The sequence below is a fragment of the Plecotus auritus genome (assembly GCF_963455305.1).
Source record: "Plecotus auritus genome assembly, chromosome: 7".
NCBI lineage: Eukaryota > Metazoa > Chordata > Mammalia > Chiroptera > Vespertilionidae > Plecotus > Plecotus auritus.
In genome coordinates this window covers 61,390,618-61,410,332 of record NC_137774.1, presented here as the reverse complement: position 1 = coordinate 61,410,332, position 19,715 = coordinate 61,390,618, and the positions used below count along the sequence as shown (strand labels likewise).

Genomic DNA, 19,715 nt, shown 5'->3' with positions numbered 1-19,715 from the left:
TAACCTGTTTTTTTAACAACGTGATGAAATCTTATATATACATCAATGTAACCACACTCAGCTCAAGATATAGAACATTCCGGGTGACCCAGTGTGCCCCCCCGCCCCGGGCAGGGGCGCCATTATTCTGACTTCTATTGCCAGCAGTAGTTTTGCCTGTACTTGACTTCATATAAATGGAATTCCTCAGTGTGTTCTCTTTCAGGTTGTTCTCCCCCCCACCCCCACCCCCAATATCGTTCATAAGATTGACATGTCTTGGCCCTGGCTGGCTAGCTCATCATCCAGATACACCAAGGTTGCAGGTTCCATCCCCAGTCAGGGCACATATAAGAATCAACCAATGAGTGCATAAATGGAACAACAAGTCCATGTTTCTCTTCCCCCTCCCCCACTTCACTCCCACTCAAATCAATTAAAAAGAAAAAGATAGATGCGTTTTGTTGACTACAGCTGTCATTCATTCTTTTTCAATTGACAAGTAGGACAGTATTCCACTGTACAAATGTACCACATGGATGGACATTTATATTGTTTCCAATATATTTTTTTAAATGTTTTTATTGATTTTAGAGTGAGAGGAAGGGAGGGAGAGATAGAAACATCAATGAGAGACATTGATCAGCTGCCTCCTCATGCCCCTGACTGGGGATCAAGCCCGCAACCCGGGCATGTGCCCTGACCGGGAATTGAACCGGTGAACTCTTGGCTCATGGTTTGACGCTCAACCACTGAGCCACACTGGCTGGGCTGTTTCCAATATTTGACGTCTGTAAATAAGGCTGCTGTAAAACATTCTTGAATATGTCTTTTGTCAAATACATGCACTGGTTTCTCTTGGAGTAGAATTGTTGGCATAGAATTCATATATTTTTTACTTTAATAGAAATCGCCACAGTTTTCCAAAGTGGTTAAACCAATTTACACCTCCCCTCCAGCTGTGTATGAGTCTGCTTGCCCTATATCTTGATATTGTATTTTAATTTTCAGCCATGGTGGGTGTGTAGCGGTATCTCCTTGTGCTTTTTTTTTTTAAAAAAAATATTTTATTGATTTTTCACAGAGAGAAAGGGAGAGGGACAGAGAGTTAGAAACATCGATGAGGGAGAAACATTGATCAGCTGCCTCTTGCACATCCCCCACTGGGGATGTGCCCGCAACCAAGGTACATGCCCTTGACCAGAATCGAACCTGGAACCCTTCAGTCCACAGGCCGACGCTCTATCCACTGAGACAAACCGGTTAGGGCTCTCCTTGTGCTTTTAATTTATATTTCACTGGGTAAGGTTGTTGAGCACCTTTTCATATACCTATTGTCTGTTTGTACCTGTTTGAGTCTTTTGTCCATTTAGAAAAATTGGGATGTTTATCTTTTTCTTATTGATTTGTAATTCTTCATATAATCTGAATGAATTTTTTAATAAAGTTTTATCTCACCAAAATTTTATACACACACCCGTACCAATAATCACTTGAGTTAGAAAGCAATTTTGATCTTATTAATTAAATAAAGGCAAGTTTTTCTCACTTAGAAAATGACCCCAGGTCACATAATACATGACATTCATTTCATATGCACTTGGTGGCCCAGCAGACCCCACTCAGCTCTCACATGCTTGTGACAGGGTTAAACTGGAAGGGGTGGCAATGAGGCTCACGTTTCTTCTCCCAGGATGGGCTGGCAGCAAATCTGCATCCCCTGTGGCCCAGAGTGGTGGGAAGCACAGAGCGAGGGGACCAGGACTGGCCTCTGCACGCTCAGTGTTTACTACATATGCACCACACGGCAGTTCTGGGGCCCGGAGATGGTTAGGACAGCAGCCTCATGCTGAGCGTGCTCCTGGTCGAGGAGAAGAGCTGACAAAGGGAACAGGAAGCGTGGTGTGAAGTGCGAAATGTAGTAAGCAGTGTCACCTCTACAGAGAGGATGTTTGGTCAGGATGCTACGGGAGGAAAGCCGGAGGCTCCCAAGTCCTGCTGGGTCCCAGGAACATCTTCAGAGTGGAGCGGATGCCACTGGAGCTGTGCTTTGAGGGATGAGCAGGAGTCGCCAAGCAGAGGGCAGCAAGATGGACATTCCAGGCAAGGAGCCTGGTGCAGGGCTTCCCAGCAAGTGACAATCTTGTGACTGGAGTGTGGGTTGTGTTGGGGCCAGGGCAGGAACATTAATGTAGATCTGGGATGGCAGAGCCTTTCCCCCCGGCTTTCAGGGAACCTGGTGCCCAGAACAGTGTTTGGGGGGAGAGGGGGCAGGGGGCACAGTTCTCCAGGCATCTAACCCTCAGGGTCATGATGTGCTCCAGTGGTTCTTTGTAGGATGGCCTTCTGTTTAGAGGACTTGTTATTCTTTCCCATAGTTCTGCTGTCCATGGGAACAGAGCGTCTTCCTGGCCCTTGGTGAGTACTCAGACGGCATGGAGTCCGTCCCCCTTACCCAAGAAGGCTTTTCTACACAAGAATGACCTTTGGTTCGGCATAGTTTTTCTTCTGGAGTTGGGACCTAGTAGACAGGAATGAAGGAATAAGGTTCCCCATGCTCAGATTTCTGGGCCCGGTGGAGAGAAGCAAAGCAGGAGCTCTTGGAACAGGGTGCATGCCCAGGATGGGAGGACTGCAGCCACGTGGAGTGGGAGGAGCTGCTTGGAGGGATACCTGAGTGACTGGGCTTGCCAGAGGAGGCTTCTAGCCATGTTGATCTCCTGGGCCAATCTCCTTAAATCATCTCCTTCAAATAGTGGCAGCATGGAGTCCTTGGGAATGGGAAATGAGTGCTAAGTTAGACCCATTAAATGACGAGATGGGACATGAAAATCCAAAATCCCAGGAGAAGAATTTTAGAGCTAATTAAATGCCGTCTCCCACCCAGTGCAGGACATCTGTGAACCCCGCTTGCATGTTTCCAGGGACAGGGAGCTGGCTACCGCTTAGGGGAGCCATTCTGCAAACAGGACATTCTGAAAGAGGACGTCTGAGAGTCAGGGCAGGGAGGGGAAGTAGAAAATCAAGACAGTCTCTGGACTTCACTGAAGTCAATAGAACAGAAGCAGTAGGGCTCCTTATCTCACTGTCATGCAGTAACATCTATTCAGCCCTTTCTCTATTTCTTGTAATAAATCAGAGCTTCCCAGACATGCTTTTTCTTCTGTCAACCAATGAAAGTCCAGAGCCTTGCCTTAACAGTTAGCAAGAGACTCTGGGAGAGAGGCTGGGATGAGCCCATTCCACACCCACAAACTCACTCAAAGTCTCATTTGATAAGGCACTGAACTGAGAACCTTCATGACATTAAGTTCCTTTTCCTGTGTAATAAGGACATTCATTACTTTTACTTGTACTGTCCTCTGTATTACTTGTAATATTTGGCCCTAAAGCAGTCACTTGAACAAAGAAATCATGTAAAACACTTGACTTCAAAAGTATGCCATGTCCTGGTAACCTTTTTTTTTTTAAAAATTGATTTTAGAGAGAGAGGAAGGGAGAGGAAGAGAGAGAAACATCAATGTGAGAGAGAAACATCGATTGGTTGCCTCCCACACACACTTTGACTGGGGATCAAACCTGCATCTGGGTATGTGCCCTAACCAAGAATCGAACCTGCGACCCTTCAGTGCCCAGGACAATGCTCAACCAATGATGAGCCATACTGGCCAGGCCTGGGAGTGATCTAACTTCCAGAAAGAAATCTGGAATCCTGGTTGGTTGTGGTACTTGATCATGTGTTGCCCTGGCAATGTGATCATTGACAGTGGGATGTTCTGAAAGGTAGAAACATGTGCACTTTTTCTGTTCGATTGGAAGAGGACCATTGATGTCTTCCTCTTGTCCCACGTGGGATGGGACCTGTGACGTTAACAGATTTATTATTTACCATGTCATTTGAATATCTGTTTCAATGACTCTAACCCAAGGAGACAGAAATATGCGGGAATCAAAGCCCAGCACTCAGGAGCATGGTGGGGGGGTGGGGAGGGCCAGGGGCTGTGAGGGCGTTGAGCTCCTTCACCATGTTCTGACTTCGGGTTGATCCCAAGCCTGGCTGAGCCTGCTTTCTCCCCTGTGAAAGGCAGCGATGGCTGGGGAGAGTGAAAGAGGTTCTCTATAGAAAGCAATGACCTGCGCCTAGTAAGTGCTCAATAATGCAAACTGTTGTGTCATTAAATAGCACCCGAAACGCTGCTTCTCTGGCAGCCTTGAGGAGAGCCAGCCTGAGAGGAGAGCAGCAGGGAGGCACAAGCCTTTGTGGCCAATCCTTTGACAAGAGAAGCAGGGATCTTCCCAGTTAGGGGGAACAGCCATGTCTGCTAACATACGAAGCCATTCGGTGGTTCCACAGCCTACCCGTTCATGCAGGAAGCTCCTGAGCAGGCGGTGAAGGTGGGAGACCATGTCCTCTCCAACGAGGCAGTGATAGCGCCCCCCAGTGAGGGAAGCCAGGTTCCTCAGGAAGTTACCCTCCGCCCTGGAGGGAGGAACAGAGAGGGCTAGGGACAAGACCACTGAGCCACCAGGCCCTGCCCTGGGACCCCAGTGGTGGGGTCCTGGTGCAGAAGTCTGCAGGGCGATGGGCCTCGGACCCTGAGGCTCTGGGCCATTGAGGTGGTGTCAGCATCACCAAGCCCACGCTCCCAGCCAGGCTCAGCTGGTGCAGCAGCTGTGGCCCCGGAAGCGGATTCACCGTGATGGTGTGTCATTTAGACTGGACTCCTCAGGCACACGCTGGCACGCTCTTCCTAACTGGACATCCATCCAGTGCCTACTATGTGTTAGGCTTCCCAGCGACACAATGTAACCTTTATGGAGCTCGTAGTTTAGACACAGAAATAAAATACACACCTAAGTAATCACATATCAAATAATCAAATTTTACCAATATTGTTAACATTTTTTTCGGAAGCACTTAAATTCTCTTGTCTAACACGTGTTTTTCTTTGGTGACCATTTATAACAACAACCACAACAGTGCTACTTTAAACTTCTTCCCCTAAGTCTTCAGAAATGTGCTCCCAGAAAAGATGGGGAGAAGTGCAGTGTGGCAGCCAGGCCTCTGCTGGGCGGGCTGAGCCGGCGCCTGGCTCCCAGGACTGGGCCCCGAGGGGCCGAGTCTGATGGAGCCCCACCTGCCTGCGCCGCTCAGGGAAATGGTGTGCACTTTGACGTCATGCGCCTCTGTGAGTCTTTGGATTTCACGTAGAATAAGGCTGCAGCTTGTGTCCGGCTTCCCGTTGGTCAGGAGGTACAGCCCTTCCACATCGTGAAGGCTGAACGCTTTCTGAAAGAGCACCGGGGTGTCTGGCTCAGGGGAGGGTGCTAACCGGGAGGGGAAAACCAATGGCTTGCTGTTCCCCAGGCCCCCAGGCCCCCAGGCTCCCCTTCAGCCCACGGGCCGCGAAGCCGCCGGTCAGGAGAAAGGCACAGTGCCCTCCTGGCTCTTCACCCAGCAGGCCATTAACCTCGCTGAGCTGTGTCTCCTCCATAGAGGGAGAACAGGAACCCTTTCTCCCTGGGTTGTGGGGAAGATCAAACGGTTTAACATTTAGCACGTTCTAAAGTATCAGGCAAGTCTGTACACAGGGTGATGCTATTTCCTCTTTGCTACCAGGTCAGGCTCAGGGGTGGCACTTGCCAGTAGCGCCTGCAAGACTGAGGTGCTGCCCTGAGCGCACAGGTGGGTCACCCACTGCGTGGCCTCGTGACATGCCGTGTCTGTGGTCTCCACGAGAGAGTCCTGCCACAGCTGCAGGTCCTCTGAAAAGCCGATCAGGTTAAAGCTGGGGAGGGGGAGGAAGAGATTGGTTAGAACGGGCCAGTCTACACTGAATTCTGGTGAAGTAACCTTTGCAAAGACTGTCACGTCTGCCAGTGGGCCCCGGGGGAGAGGGCTGTGGCTACCCGAGGATAAGCAGGCACACAGTGAGACTCTGGGTTCAGACAGAAGTCAATGTAAACACTCCCTCAGCCACTTGCAGGTTATATGATCTCCGACAAATTTAACCTAAGTCCTAGCTTCCTTTTCTGAAAAATGGGGCTAATAACCCTACCTTAGGTCATGTGAGGATGAAGTGGATCCTGAATGTAAGTGCTCAATAAATGTTTCCTCTTTTCACCATTAAGGCGAGAGTGAGTCCCAGTTAGGACCAGTCTCCTGCTGTCCCCTTATGGTCACACCTTCAGAGTAGAGGGGACGCACACAGCCTCCACCCCTAGGAATCAAGTGCCATGAGATGCAGTTCAAGGCACTCCTCTCCTCTGCTTGCAGCTGCCCTGGGCCTGAGCAGAATTCTGAGAATCCGCCTCACTTCCCAGGAGAATCCAGTGCTCTCTTGCCCCAAACAAGCTCTTCATTAGAGCACTTCAGAGACATCCTGGCCCTTGGGACAGCGAGCAGGGAGTGCCCTTGGCCAGGGAAGCTCAGAACTACCCCTTTGACCTTCCAGCCCCACACCCCTGCCTCTCACCTGTCACAGTGCTTTCTCAACTGCTCCCAAATCAGCAGAATCAGCTCTGTCTTCACCTGCGGCAGGTGGGGGCCCATGGACCCTGAGGTGTCCAGCAGGATGCACACTCTCTTCTCCAAAATGGTGCCAAACAGTCGGCGGCTCCCTGCGCCAGCGGGGTTGGGGCAGAGGCAGGGAAGGAGTGAGGGCTCGCCCCTCCTGGCTGCCTTTCCTTCTGTAGCTGCCCAACTCATGATCTTGCAACACCTGTTGCCCAATTGATCATTGATCAGATGTCACCCACTGGGAGATGGCCTCTGTGTTGTTGGAGGGGTCGACTGTTCTAGGGCAGAGCAGCCAGTGGGCTGGCTGTGGCTCTGCCTGTGACCCCTTGTACAAGTGGTTGTAACTGCTCTAGCCTTGAGTTAAGTGACTGGGCTCAGTAGCCTCTCAGTATTGTTTTGGCTGGAAAAGATATTACAGCACAAAGCCCACCGACCAACCAACAGAAATCAGCTCTGCACCCTTTATGTGCCTGTACTGTGCACGTGCAATGGTGAGCGAGAGGGCCTCTGCCCTCGTGGAGCCTACAGTTGGGCAAGGAAGACAGGTGTTGCACAGACAAAACTATGCCATGGCTTCTTACAGTGTTAATGCAGCCCATAATGTGGAGATCTGAGTTAGAGGGCTATGGGTGGGAAGCAGATGAATTATGACTGAACGAGAGACCCGCCTCACTTCCCAGGAGAGGTCCCTAGGCCTGGCCTGCGATCAGGGCCATCTTCCCCAGGTGCCCGCAGCCAGCCCTACCCCCCGCCACCACCCACCCCTGGTTCCCCGTTCACCATCAGGTGATGGGTGCCTGATGGCCAGGGGAAGGGACCAGCAGTCGTTCTGGTCATTCTGCCGTCAGGGTCAATTTGCATATTACCCTTTTATTATATAGGATAGAGGACTGGTGCACGGGTGGAGGCCAGCTGGCCTGCCCTGGAGGGGGCCCCAGATCAGGGTAGGGGGTCCCTGCTGTGGGGGCAGGGCCAGCCAGGGCGAGGGGCCGCAGGCAGTTTGCAGGCTGGCCACATCTCCAATCAGGATGGGGGTCCCCGCTAGGGGGTGGGGCCAGCCTGGGCAAGGGGCCGTGGGCAGTTTGCAGGCCAGCATGCCCCCGATCAGGGTGGGGGAGTCCCCGTTGAGGGGCGGGTCCGGCCTGGGCGAGGGGCCGTGTGTGGTTTGCAGGCTGGCCATGCCCCTGGCTTTGTCAGGAAGGACGTCCGGAATGACATCCAGTCTATCCGGTCTAATTAGCATATTATGCTTTTATTAGTATAGATGTTTGAAGATGCCCGGGGACTGAATGCTTGAGGGACAGAGAGAAGGCCAATGTGTGGGATAACAAAGGCTGAGCAGAGAGACCCATGGGGAGATGGACAAGAGAGAAAGCTGGAAAGGTTGTTAATGGATTGGGGGTTTATCCCATGGGAAAACAGAGAGGGCCAGTGACTTGCCTGGGTCACCTGGACTGGCAGTGACAGCTGAGACTCATACCCAGGTCCTCTATCTACACTTTAAGGCAACCACTAACCAGGGCCTCTCGAGTCTTTGCACAGTGGTAGTCCTCACTACACCCCACTTACCAGGGCCTGCCCAGAGCACTGGCCCGGGTCAACTTCCACAGGGGACCAGGGGCCCACACAGGGCTCTCTGTAAAGGCTCCTGCCTTCCTTCTTCCTATTGCCTTAGGAACCCACCAGGCCATGAGCCTAAACCTCCTCCCATCCAGTTCTAGCTGTCTCCCTGGCCTCTTGGGCTGGATGCTCAGACCACCTCCTAACCCAGCACACCCTCCTCTGGGTGTGAGCCTGGCTTTCTCAGCTCTTCTTTCCATCACTTATCCCAGAGGGCCTTGGTACTCTTGGCGACTTCTCTGTCAAGATCCCTCTCATCTCTGCCTTCATGGGCAGTTCTATGGGGCCCAACCAAGACTAAATTGAGCCTGGGCTGGTGTGGCTCAGTCAGTTGGAGCATTGTTTCGAACCCCAAAAAGTGGTGGGTTTGATCCCCAGTCAGGGCTTGCGTGGGAGACAGCTGATTGATGCGTCTCTCTCAAATCAATGTTTCTCTCCCTCCCTCCCTCCTTCTCTCCCTCTCTCTCTCTCTCTCTCTCTCTCTCTCTCTCTCTCTCTCTCTCTCTCTATATATATATATATATATACACTAGTATATATAGTACCTCCTTAAAAAAAAAATTGAACCTCTTGATGGTCATCCCTCGGTCACACCCAGGGAGGCAAGGTGTGGAGGCTGGCCCTGCAGAACTCACATGGACAGACTTGGGCCTGCCCTGGTGCTCTTTGGCCCCTGCTCCACCTCCCTGTCATCCCGCACCTTGCCAGACCTCTGAACCCAGAAGTCATGCTGTACCTGATGACCCTCCTGCCTAATCCCCCACCTGACAGTGTATGAGTGCCTGGCCTGGGAAGGCCTGGTCTTGGCCCCTGAGGTTGTCTTCCTCTTCCCCTCCTGCCCCTCCAGCCGCCAGGACAGCAGGTAGGCTCACCAGATAGCAGCCACTGCAGCCTCTGGACACAGCGTCTCACCACCTTCTTCAGGCACGTGATGTACGCTCCAATTTCCTGGGGTGTCCACTGAATGTGTCCCAGCACCCCCTGGATTAACACAAGTGAAGGCAAATTCCCCCATCACTTTTCTTCATATTTCTATCACCCTCTAAAATAGTTAATCCTCTGTGTTAATAATTTCCCAAACATTGTTAAGCATTCGTTTTTGTTTGTTTATTTTAAAGCATTTCTTTTATTATATTACTAGATGTATGGTTCTAGGATGGAATGGGGAATTGGGGATAATGGTACTGAGGCAAATGTGGTCACTGTGGTCATTATAACAAATATAGGATCTCTAAATTGTTTAAAAAATACCTTTTTTTTTTTTTTTTTCCAATTTCAAAAGGAAGGGAGGAGAGAGAGATAGAAACATCAATGATGAGAATCACTGATTGGCTGCCTCCTGCATGCCCCACACTGGGGATCGAGCCTGCAACCCAGGCATGTGCCCTGACTGGGAATCGAACTGTGACCTCCCAGTTCATAGGTTGATGCTCAACAACTGAGCCACTCTGGCCAGGCCTATCTCTGAATTTTAAAACAGAAAACTACTCATGGTAGGATGGGAGGTCCATAAATTTCAAACCAAAAGGTGACCTTGGATGGAGAGGGGGACAGCATGATTAAACTCCCTTAAATTTTTTCTGTGGGATGATTTTGAATTTGGTGGCTATTTTTAGCTTTATGGTTACCTCTTGTTGGTAATCTATAATAATAAATGCATAATATGTTAATTAGACCAGACACCCAAATGACCTTCCAGACGTCCATCTGGACAAAGCCAGGGCTGCAAGGGGTGAGGCAAGCTGCTGCAGCTGTGAGGGCTAAGCCCTTGCATGAGTTTCATGCACCGTGCTTCAAGTGTTGTATAAAAGGGCAGGGAGAGAAAATGGGGTCTTTGACAAAGCATGGTTAGATTTTCATTTTGTACTAAATGTGCTTGGAGGAGAAATCAAGATGGCGGCATAGGTAAATACCTAAACTGTTGCCTCGCACAACAATTTCAAAACTACAACTAAAAGACAAAATGGACATCATCCAGAACCACAGGAAGGCTGGCTGAGTGGAAATTCTACAACTAGAAGGAAAGAGAAAAGCACTCTGAGACTCAGAGGAGCTGCAGAAGGCAGAGGTACTGAGGCGCAAGCACGGAGAGGGCTGGCAACTGAGTACACGGCAGGCTTTCTCAATCAGGCTTTCTCAACCGGGAGGGAAACAAAAGCTCCCAACGACTCTGAACTCCAGTTCTGGGCGAGACTCTGGGGACTCAGACTCATTTGGGGAGAAACTGGACTGTCTGGCAGCGGGCAAAACTCGAGGGTGGCTTTCTCTCAGAGGTGCTTGCAGCGATTACTGCGGGACACTAAGACCCAGGGGCCTCTTAGGGCAGGGCTGACGGGAAGCCATTGCTATCTGCTCCGCCCTGATACTCCGCCCCATCCAAGCTGAGCACAGAGGCTTTTTCACGTCTTGTCTCATAAGGGTGTCTCCAGCACAGAAGTTCTCCCATTGTAGACACAACTGGTCCTCACACCCAACTGGCCTGGAGGTCAATTCCTCCCAGTGATACCAACAACAATCAAGGCTTACCTACAACAAGACTGGGCACACAGCCCACAAAGGGGTGCACCAAGAGTGTCCACCTCAGGTAATTAGGGAGGCTGAGCCACTGGGCCCTATAGGACACCTACCACACAAAGCCACTCTATCAACTCAGGGAAGCAGCCAAACTGCGGAGACAAAGAAACAGGTCACAAATGAAAGAAATGGAGGAAAGCAAATGACTGGATATAGAGTTCAAAACCACGGTTATAAGGTTTTTCAAGAATTTCCTAGAAAAGGCCGATAAATTTAGTGAGACCCTCAAGGATATGAAAAAGGATCAACTAGAAATTAAGCATACACTGACTGAAATAAAGAATAATATACAGAGATCTAACAGCAGACTACAGGATAGCAAGAATCAAGTCAAAGATTTGAAATACAAAGAAGTAAAAAACACCCAACCGGAAAGGAAAAAAGAAAAAAGAATCCAAAAACATGAAGATAGAAAACCAAGATGGCGGCATAGGTAAACACCTAAACTGCTGCCTCGCACAACAATTTCAAAACTACAACTAAAAGACAGAACGGACACCATCCAGAACCACAGGAAAGCTGGCTGAGTGAAAATTCTACAACTAGAAGGAAAGAGAAAAGCTCACAGAGAATTGGAGGTACAGCAAAGGGGCTTTGTGCGCGCAGAGAGGAAGGGCGGCTGAGAGCCTGGCTGACTTTCTCTGGCGGAAGGGGGAAGGAAGCCTCCGACCGCACTGAACCCCAGTTCTGACTGCACTGAACCCCAGTTCCGGGCGAACCCCTGGGGACCCACGCACTTACGGGGGGAGTCTGGACTCTTGGGCGGAGACTCGAGCAGGGAAAGGCAGAAGTCTGAAGGCACACGCGTGCCAGTGCGCACAAAGGCTGCGGAGGTTGCCACAGGCTTTCCCTAGTGGAAGGGAGTCAGAGGCTGTTGACAGCACTGAGCCCCAGTTCTGACTGCAGTGAACCCCAGTTCCAGGCGAGCCCCTGGGGACTCACGCTCTTGTGGGGGGAGTCTGGACTCTCAGGCGGAGACTCGAGCTGGGGAAGGCGGAGGACTGAAAGCGCACATGCGCGCAAGGGCAAGGCTGACAGGAAGCCAAGACTGAGACTCCACCCCATCCAAGCTGAGCACAGAGGCTATTGCAGTTTGGCAAGTCTAATCCTATAAGGCTGTCTCCAGCACCGAACTTCTCCCAGCATAGACACAGCTGATCCTTACAGCCAACTGGCCCGGAGGTCAATTCTTCCCAGTGATACCAACAACAATAAAGACTTAATTACAACAAGGCTGTACACACAGTCCACAAAGGGGTGCACCAAGAGTGTCCACCCCAGGTTAACTGGGGAAGCAGACCCACTGGGCCATATTGGAAACCTAGCACAAATATCTACCTTACCAACTCAGGGAATCAGTGAAAATGCGGGGTCAAAGAATCAGATCACAAACGAAAGAAATGGAGGAAAACAAACGACTGGATATAGAATTCAAAACCACGGTTATAAGACTTTTTAAGAATATCCTAGAAAAGGCCGATAAATATAACGAGACCCTCGAAGATATGAAAAAGGACCAACTAGAAATTAAACATACACTGACTGAAATAAAAAATATTATACAGAGACCCAGAAACAGAATAGAGGAACACAAGAATCAAGTCAAAGAATTGAAATACAAAGAAGCAAAAAACACTCAACCGAAAAAGCAAAAAGCAAAAAAAAAAATCCAAAAAGTTGAAGATAATGTAAGAAGACTCTGGGACAACTTCAAGCGTACCAACATCAGAATTATGGGGGTGCCAGAAGAAGAGAGAGAGCAAGATACTGAAAACCTATTGGAAGAAATAATGACAGAAAACTTCCCCCACCTGGTGAAAGAAATAGACTTACAAGTCCAGGAAGCGCACAGAACCCCAAGCAAAAGGAATCCAAAGAGGACCACACCAAGACACATCATAATTAAAATGCCAAGAGCAAAAGACAAAGAGAGAATATTAAAAGCAGCAAGAGAAAAACAGTTAATTACCTACAAGGGAGCACCCATACGACTGTCAGCTGACTTCTCAACAGAAACTATGCAGGCCAGACGGGAGTGGCAAGAAATTTTCAATGTGATGAATAGCAAGAACCTACAACCAAGATTACTCTACCCAGCAAAGCTATCATTCAGAATTGAAGGGCAGATAAAGAGCTTCACAGATAAGAAAAAGCTGAAGGAGTTCATCACCACCAAACCAGTGTTGTATGAAATGCTGAAAGGTATTCTTAAAGAAGAGGAAGAAGAAAAAAGTAAAGAGAAAAATTATGAACAACAAATACATATCTATCAACAAGCGAACCTAAAAATCAAGTGAATTAAAAACCTGAGGAACAGAATAATCTGGTGAATATAATAGAATCAGGGGCATAGAAAGGGAGTGGACTGATAATTCTCAGGGGGAAAGGGGTATGGGGGTTTCATGAAGAGAATGGACAAAAATCATACACCTATGGATGAGGACAGTGGGGGGGAGGTAAGGGCAGAAGGTGGGGTGGAAAATGGGTGGAGGGGAGCTATGGGGGGAAAAAGGAGAAATAATTGTAATAATCTGAATAAAGATTTATTTAAAAAAAAACAAACAAAAACATGAAGATAGTGTAAGGAGCCTCTGGGACAACTTCAAGCGTACCAACATCCAAATTATGGGGGTGCCAGAAGAAGAGAGAGAGCAAGATACTGAAAACCTATTGGAAGAAATAATGACAGAAAACTTCCCCCATCTGGTGAAAGAAATAGACTTACAAGTCCAGGAAGCACAGAGAACCCCAAACAAAAGGAATCCAAAGAGGACCACACCAAGACACATCATAATTAAAATGCCAAGAGCAAAAGACAAAGAGAGAATCTTAAAAGCAGCAAGAGAAAAACGGTTAGTTACCTACAAGGGAGCACCCATACGATTGTCAGCTGATTTTTCAACAGAAACTATGCAGGCCAGATGGGAGTGGCAAGAAATATTCAAAGTGATGAATAGCAAGAACCTACAACCAAGATTACTCTACCCAGCAAAGCTATCATTCAGAATTGAAGGGCAGATAAAGAGCTTCACAGATAAGAAAAAGCTAAAGGAGTTCATCACCGCCATACCAGTATTATATGAAATGCTGAAAGGTATTCTTTAAGAAGAGGAAGAAGAAGAAAAAGATAAAGATAAAAATTATGAACAACAAATACATATCTATCAACAAGTGAATCTAAAAATCAAGTAAATAAAAAATCTGATGAACAGAATAAACTGGTGAATATAATAGAATCAGGGGCATAGAAAGGGAGTGGTCTGACAATTCTCAGGGGGAAAGGGGTGTGGGGGATGCAGGAAGAGACTAGACAAAAAATGTACACCTATGGATGAGGGCAGTGGATTGGGGGGGTAAGGGCAGAGGGTGGGATGGGAACCGGTTGGAGGGGAGCTATGGGGGAAAAAAGAGGAACAATTGTAATAATCTGAATAATAAAGATTTATTTAAAAAAAAAAATGTGCTTGTTCCAGTGAGAACACAAGAGCCCCAAAGTAGAAAATAGAGACTAGAACCCTCAGCTCTCATGCGGACCCTGCTCCCGCCATCCTGGCAGCACCAACATCAGTTCTGGGGCCAGAGTCCCTGCTGGTGAGAATGCCAGCCTCTGCCTGTGTATTCAGCACTGTCTCTGACGCTCACTGCAGGGGGCCCCTCTAACCTGAGCGTGGCTTCCTGGCTTCTGCGCCCTGTGTGAAGGCAACTTGGCTAGCAGCTTGAGTCCGCATTCTGGCACATATGCTAACCTATAATTAAGCCCAACCCCCTTCCTGCTCGTGCCCTAGCCTTGCAAAACCTGTTTCCCTAAATACTTAACATACAGAGGCCATAAATCATGCACAGCCCCCACAGGGGGATTGACTGCTGGGGCCATCCAGGGCCGATGGTCGCAATCTCACTTCCCCCTTACAACTGTCATCGGGGCGGCAAAAGCCCGTGAAAAGCCCAGACGCTGAGAGACAAACTTAGGGTTATTTGAGAGAAAGCCCGCTGCATGCGGGGCTCAGCTTTGGGAACCGACTCCCCTGATCCAGCCAGCACCGGTGCTCCTGCAATAATGTGCCTTTTCGGAATCTTCCGAGTGGTTGTTTGTCCTCCTGCCCTGGTCATTTCTGCAACACCTGAGGGCTCCCTTTTCTTCCAGCAGGATTGACTCCCCAAGAGCAGCCCACTCTGAGGGGCAAGGTTTGGCAGGAAGAACAGAAGCCACGCCTGTACATTCACAGAGTTCTCCCCAGCACCCGCTGCCACTGTGGCTGAGAGGAGCTGGGGGAGAAGACCACCGCCACCAAAACCCCGACTACCTTGACCTCGCCGCTGGGGAAGGCGCTGCAGGATCTGGCTGCTACCGGCCTTCCTTCCAGCCTCCGACGAGTGCCAGTGGGACTGATGCGGCTGGAGATCTCCATCTTCAGTGTTTTCAGTCCGTAATTTGCTACCCACTTTAGAATAAAGAAAAGGACTATTATCTTGGCTAATTCAGGCTGAAGTGAATGCTAAAACCTCCTCTTTGAAATCTAGTTCATGTTTGAAATGTGGGGTTCCTTGGTTCTGTTAAAATAGAAACATTCAAACCTGTAAAGAATTTTTGTGAGTTTATTTCAGCCAAACTGTCGACAATTGCCAGGAAGCAGAATCTCAACGGATTGGGATAATGCTCCAGAGAATGGCGGTTTTCACCTTGTTTTATACATTACAATCAAGGGAGGAGACGTAAGTGGATTACATGAAATCCACTGGTGATAGATTAGGGAGGTGGGAGAAAGCAAAGCGGGAGTGGTGGGTGGAGGGTTACCTCTGGGATTGGATAAAAAGTAAGATGATAGACACATACTTCTTTTACTTAGGTGGGTACAGTCAACAATTAACACAATAACCATAACAGTGAAGGAATTTGTGGTCTCTGTCCTGGGGCTCAGGGGTCCGGAAAAAGGGAGGTTACAAGTTACTCTGACATTTCACAGGTGTGTCACTGACATGCAAAAGGGAAATAGGCTCAGTGAAGGTAAAGATTGACCTTGTCAGGGAAGATACCGGCCTAGGACATGACTACCCACTATAAACTGCTTTTAGTTTAAGTTTTAATTTCAGACCATCCTTTGTGGTGACTTTAGGTCTTGAATTTGCAAAACTGCCATGCAGGCCTCCCCTGAGCCTGTCAGGTTAGCATGTGGCCTTTTTTTCATCCACAATCCTCCTGAGAGCATCCACTGCATGCAAATTCTTCCCCTAGTGCTGGGGACAGATACTCAAGAAATATGGGCAACAGGGAACAAAATTTATTGAGTACCTGCTACTTCCTATTGCGCATGAAAGGGGCCACATGCTAACCTGACAAGCTCAGGCAAGGCCTGCATGGCAGTCTTGCAAACTCAGACCTAAAGTAATGTTATATTGTAAATCAGAGAACTAAAACAGCGAACTAAAACTTAATCAATAAGCCAAATTAATTTGTAGTCTTTTTATTATACTAGCACTAGCGGGCTCAGAGTAGAATGTCTCTGTCAAATTCTGGGCCCCAACATGGTGGAAGTCTTCCCTATTTATACTTTTTCAGCTCTTTGTCTTCCAAATTTGGAACGAGACTTCCAGACCTTCTTAAAAAGAAGTCCTATGCGCTGGGACAGGGCCGTGAGACCATATCTCAAGGCCTGGCCTGGCGCCAGCACTGACAACTCTGTCTGGGGCATAGTTTATGGCCTCTCTGGAATGGGAGTAGTCTTATTTTTCCTTATTATTTAAGCAAGCAAGCATTTACAGAAGCCAAAATAGCAGGGTTAAAATTTCAAACAGCAGTTTTTACACAAGATGGAGGTTACTATGCTTCAGTAACCACAAAGGATGGTCTGAAAGTAAACTTTAACTAAAAGCAGTTACGGTGGGTAGTCACCTCCTAGGTGGGTGTCTTCCCTGACAAGGTCCCTCTTTACCTTCACTGAGCCTATTGTCTTTTTGCACCTACAATAACATATCATTGAAATGTCAGGGTAACTTGTAACCTTTTTTTCTGGATCCCCTCAGGGCGCAACCAAATGCCCTGGGCCCCATGACAGAGACCATAAATTCCTTCATTGTTATTGTTATCATGTTAATTGTTGACTGTTAAGGATCCTGCACCCACCTAAGTAAAAGAAGTATCTGTCTCTCATTTACTTTTTATCCAGTCCCAGAGATTCCCCTCCCCCCCTCCCCCCGCCCCTTTGCTTTCTCCCGATTCCCTAGTCTATCACCAATGGATTTCATGTAACCCACTTACGTCTCCTCCTTTGATTGTAATGTATAAAAATAGATGAAAAACCGCCATTCTCTGGAGCATTATCCCAACTGGTTGAGATTTTGCTTCCTGGCAACTGTCAACAGTTTGGCTGAAATAAACTCACAAAAATTCTTTACAGGTTTGAATGTTTTTACGTTAACATTATGCTGTGGACATTGCTGTTCCCCACATCTTTTCAACCTTCCCCCACAAGATTTGGGTAGTAACCCTGATTGGTCTAAAGTTCATACTAGAATCCAATTAAGGTAATTTCAGTGTCCTTGTTACAAACAGGGTTACAAGAACAGGCAGGCCTCCAGCAGTCAGAGCACAGCCTCCAGGGCTGGCCCAGTGAGGACCAAGCTGACTTCACTGAATGGCAGAGGGAGAAAGGTGTTCTACTGTCTGGACAAACAAGGAGGATTTCTGTTGCTTGCAACCCAAAGGATCTGATACCCCTAAGAACTTTACACAAAATAGACTTCAGTTAGTCATTGATCCTAGTTGACAGTTACAATTGTCTTCATTTTCCAAACGAGGGCATTGAGATTAAATGTAGTTAAGGACTTGTCCAAGGTCACCCAGCTGGGAGGTGACACTCTCAAACCTTGGTACATGTAACCCTCAGTAGTCACTCTAAGCAGGGGCGTCCTCACTGCCCAGTACCCCATCCTCAGAGAATGGCTGTTAGAGGGAAGTATTGCCTTAGGGGACATGTGCGGACAACTTACTACCTCTTGGCTTGAGCAGATGGTATCCTTTCTGGGCAACTCAAGAGAAGAGCTGGTCCTCCTCACGCCCCCTCCTTGCAGGTACTTTCTGTACACCGAGTCTGCGAGAAACAGTGAGGTTACCTTGTGCACCTCTAGTCTCATCCCTTCCCTCCCCTCCCCCCATCGCTCTCTTTTCACATCAATTTCTCTGCCAGTCAAGTCAGATGTAAAATCCCTTAGGTGCAATTTGCTAAGAGGGAGAAAGGGAGGCTGTGAGGTGGATCCGGGCAAACCTGCTGGACTCTCTTCTCTGCACCCTGGGGAATGGTTCCTGGAATCTGTACCCATTGGCAGCAGTCAGGCTGGCCTGGGGCCCCATCTCCACTCCCTCCCCGCGAGCCTTGGACGGGGGCATGTCCCTCCTGCCGCAGCCTGGACCTCGGGAGACCTTCAGTATTGACTCTTCTCATTCTCTTGCTGTGTCAAGACTGCATGTCTGTTTCCCTGGCCTGGGAGACCCGAGTATAAGGGTAGGCCTAGTCCAGGGCACTGCTGCCCTGCCCGGTGACCGTGCAGTTCCCACAGGCCAGGGGTTTCCCAGACTCCGCATCCTCCTACTTACCCTTGCTATTCCCGGCCTCTGCTTCCCTTGTGTGGATCTTCCTCCTCCCTGCTCCAGGGTCCTCTTTGGCTGACTGGGCTGCAGCTGGGGGACAGGAGGCCTGAGGCTGGAGTGAGTGCTCTCCATGCCCTCTTGCTTCAGCCTCACTGCCCCCCAGTCCCCTGTGCCAATAAGGAGAGCAGATTCCACCCAGGTCCCACAGGTCCCAGGACCATGCTCTGAGCCACTCTGCGGTGCCTTTGATGTTGGAAGTGAGGTACCTGCTCTTAGGTTCTGGGAGCTGAACCCTTTCATAAAAACACCCGTGCCTGTCGCCACCAGTGGGCACTGGTCATTCTTCTCAGCCCCAACTTTCTTCACCAGTAAAATGGGGAGCTGACGGGCAACCTGCCACTGTTATAAGCTCAAATAGGCATCCTAGCGGAAGGGCTGTGCAGGATCAAGACTCTTGATTGCTGATCATGGTGGTTCCCATCATTATTCACACGCCTCCCCACATTCTATGCCCCAGCCCTGACCCAGGCCTCACCTGGTGGGATGCCCGCCTTGCCACTGAGTGGACGCCACATCACTGCTTTCACAGGGGGACTGCGCTCTCTGTCAGGGCCATCTCTAACGCTCTAGAAAACAGGTGGTCTTTCCTGTCAGTGGCCTATTTCCTGTGGCAGGCACACCCAGCCTCAATCTGTCAATTAGGGATCTTCGCAGGGCGGGGCCGAAGGGACTAGATTCTCAGACATTTTGGCCTCATCTCCTGCTGCAGATTCGGAGGGGACTCTGGCTCTTGAGGTGAAATAGTACGTGTGTGTGTGGACTTGCCAGAACTTTCTTCACATCACCTACTCCTCTTCCTCCTGGGCCAGCGCTTCTGGGCCTCCAGCCCCATAGGCAGCCACTCAGGTAACTGTGCCCTATCGGGCACCTGTGTTTTAAGGGAGGGATCCCTTCATTACTGGACACAACTAGAACACGGCGACAGTGAAGTCAGCAGGGCCCTGGACCAGCGGAGACCTCTGGGTGAGCTGACTGCAGGCCGACCCTGGGTTCGGGAGGCCATCAGAGGCCTGTGCGGCCTAAGCCCCCATAGGGAGCCAGCTCAGGCAGCACTGAAGGCCTGAGAGGCAGAGCCTGGAATTATGGGGCTTCGCCTCAGAACTTGGGAGGCTCCTGAAACCTGGTGGCATCCCTGAGGGAGAGCAGTGCCAGTGTGCATAGCGTCCCTCAGAACCGGCGCCTGGGACGGAGTGAGGCTGCGCTGCCAGGAGAAGGTCGCTGGCCCTTGGCCGGGAGCTGGGACTTCTGGGCCCCTTCCGCTCATGAGCACGGAAGCTGGGATCTCCCCAGCCAGACCTGTCGAGGCCCCTCGGGCTGCTGAGGTGGGTGTTTTATGCAGGACAGAGTTGACAGTCTGCGATGGCAGATAGGCACCCC

The 19,715-nt window shown here is 49.4% G+C and overlaps 1 protein-coding gene across 5 annotated transcripts in view; it reads right to left on the bottom strand.

The window, feature by feature from the left end:
* Positions 1 to 1,932: 1,932 nt before the first annotated feature.
* The window catches only part of VWA3A (von Willebrand factor A domain containing 3A), an 80,062-nt gene continuing 62,279 nt past the window's right edge, over positions 1,933 to 19,715 (bottom strand). The window contains exons 22-32 of one of the 5 annotated variants that reach the window (XM_080680732.1): positions 18,814 to 18,904; positions 18,285 to 18,368; positions 17,681 to 17,781; positions 14,998 to 15,135; positions 8,992 to 9,100; positions 6,456 to 6,600; positions 5,624 to 5,768; positions 5,118 to 5,269; positions 4,339 to 4,459; positions 2,653 to 2,750; positions 1,933 to 2,500 (exon numbers count right to left, since the gene is read on the bottom strand). In XM_080680732.1, the coding sequence (XP_080536858.1) occupies positions 2,449 to 2,500; positions 2,653 to 2,750; positions 4,339 to 4,459; positions 5,118 to 5,269; positions 5,624 to 5,768; positions 6,456 to 6,600; positions 8,992 to 9,100; positions 14,998 to 15,135; positions 17,681 to 17,781; positions 18,285 to 18,368; positions 18,814 to 18,904 (1,236 nt within the window). In that variant the 3' untranslated portion in view covers positions 1,933 to 2,448. Of the gene's footprint in view, positions 2,501 to 2,652; positions 2,751 to 4,337; positions 4,460 to 5,117; positions 5,270 to 5,623; positions 5,769 to 6,455; positions 6,702 to 8,991; positions 9,101 to 14,164; positions 14,867 to 14,997; positions 15,136 to 17,680; positions 17,782 to 18,284; positions 18,369 to 18,813; positions 18,905 to 19,715 lie in introns of those variants that run through there. The other 4 variants (XM_080680733.1, XM_080680736.1, XM_080680735.1 and 1 more) reach the window with 4 other exon arrangements.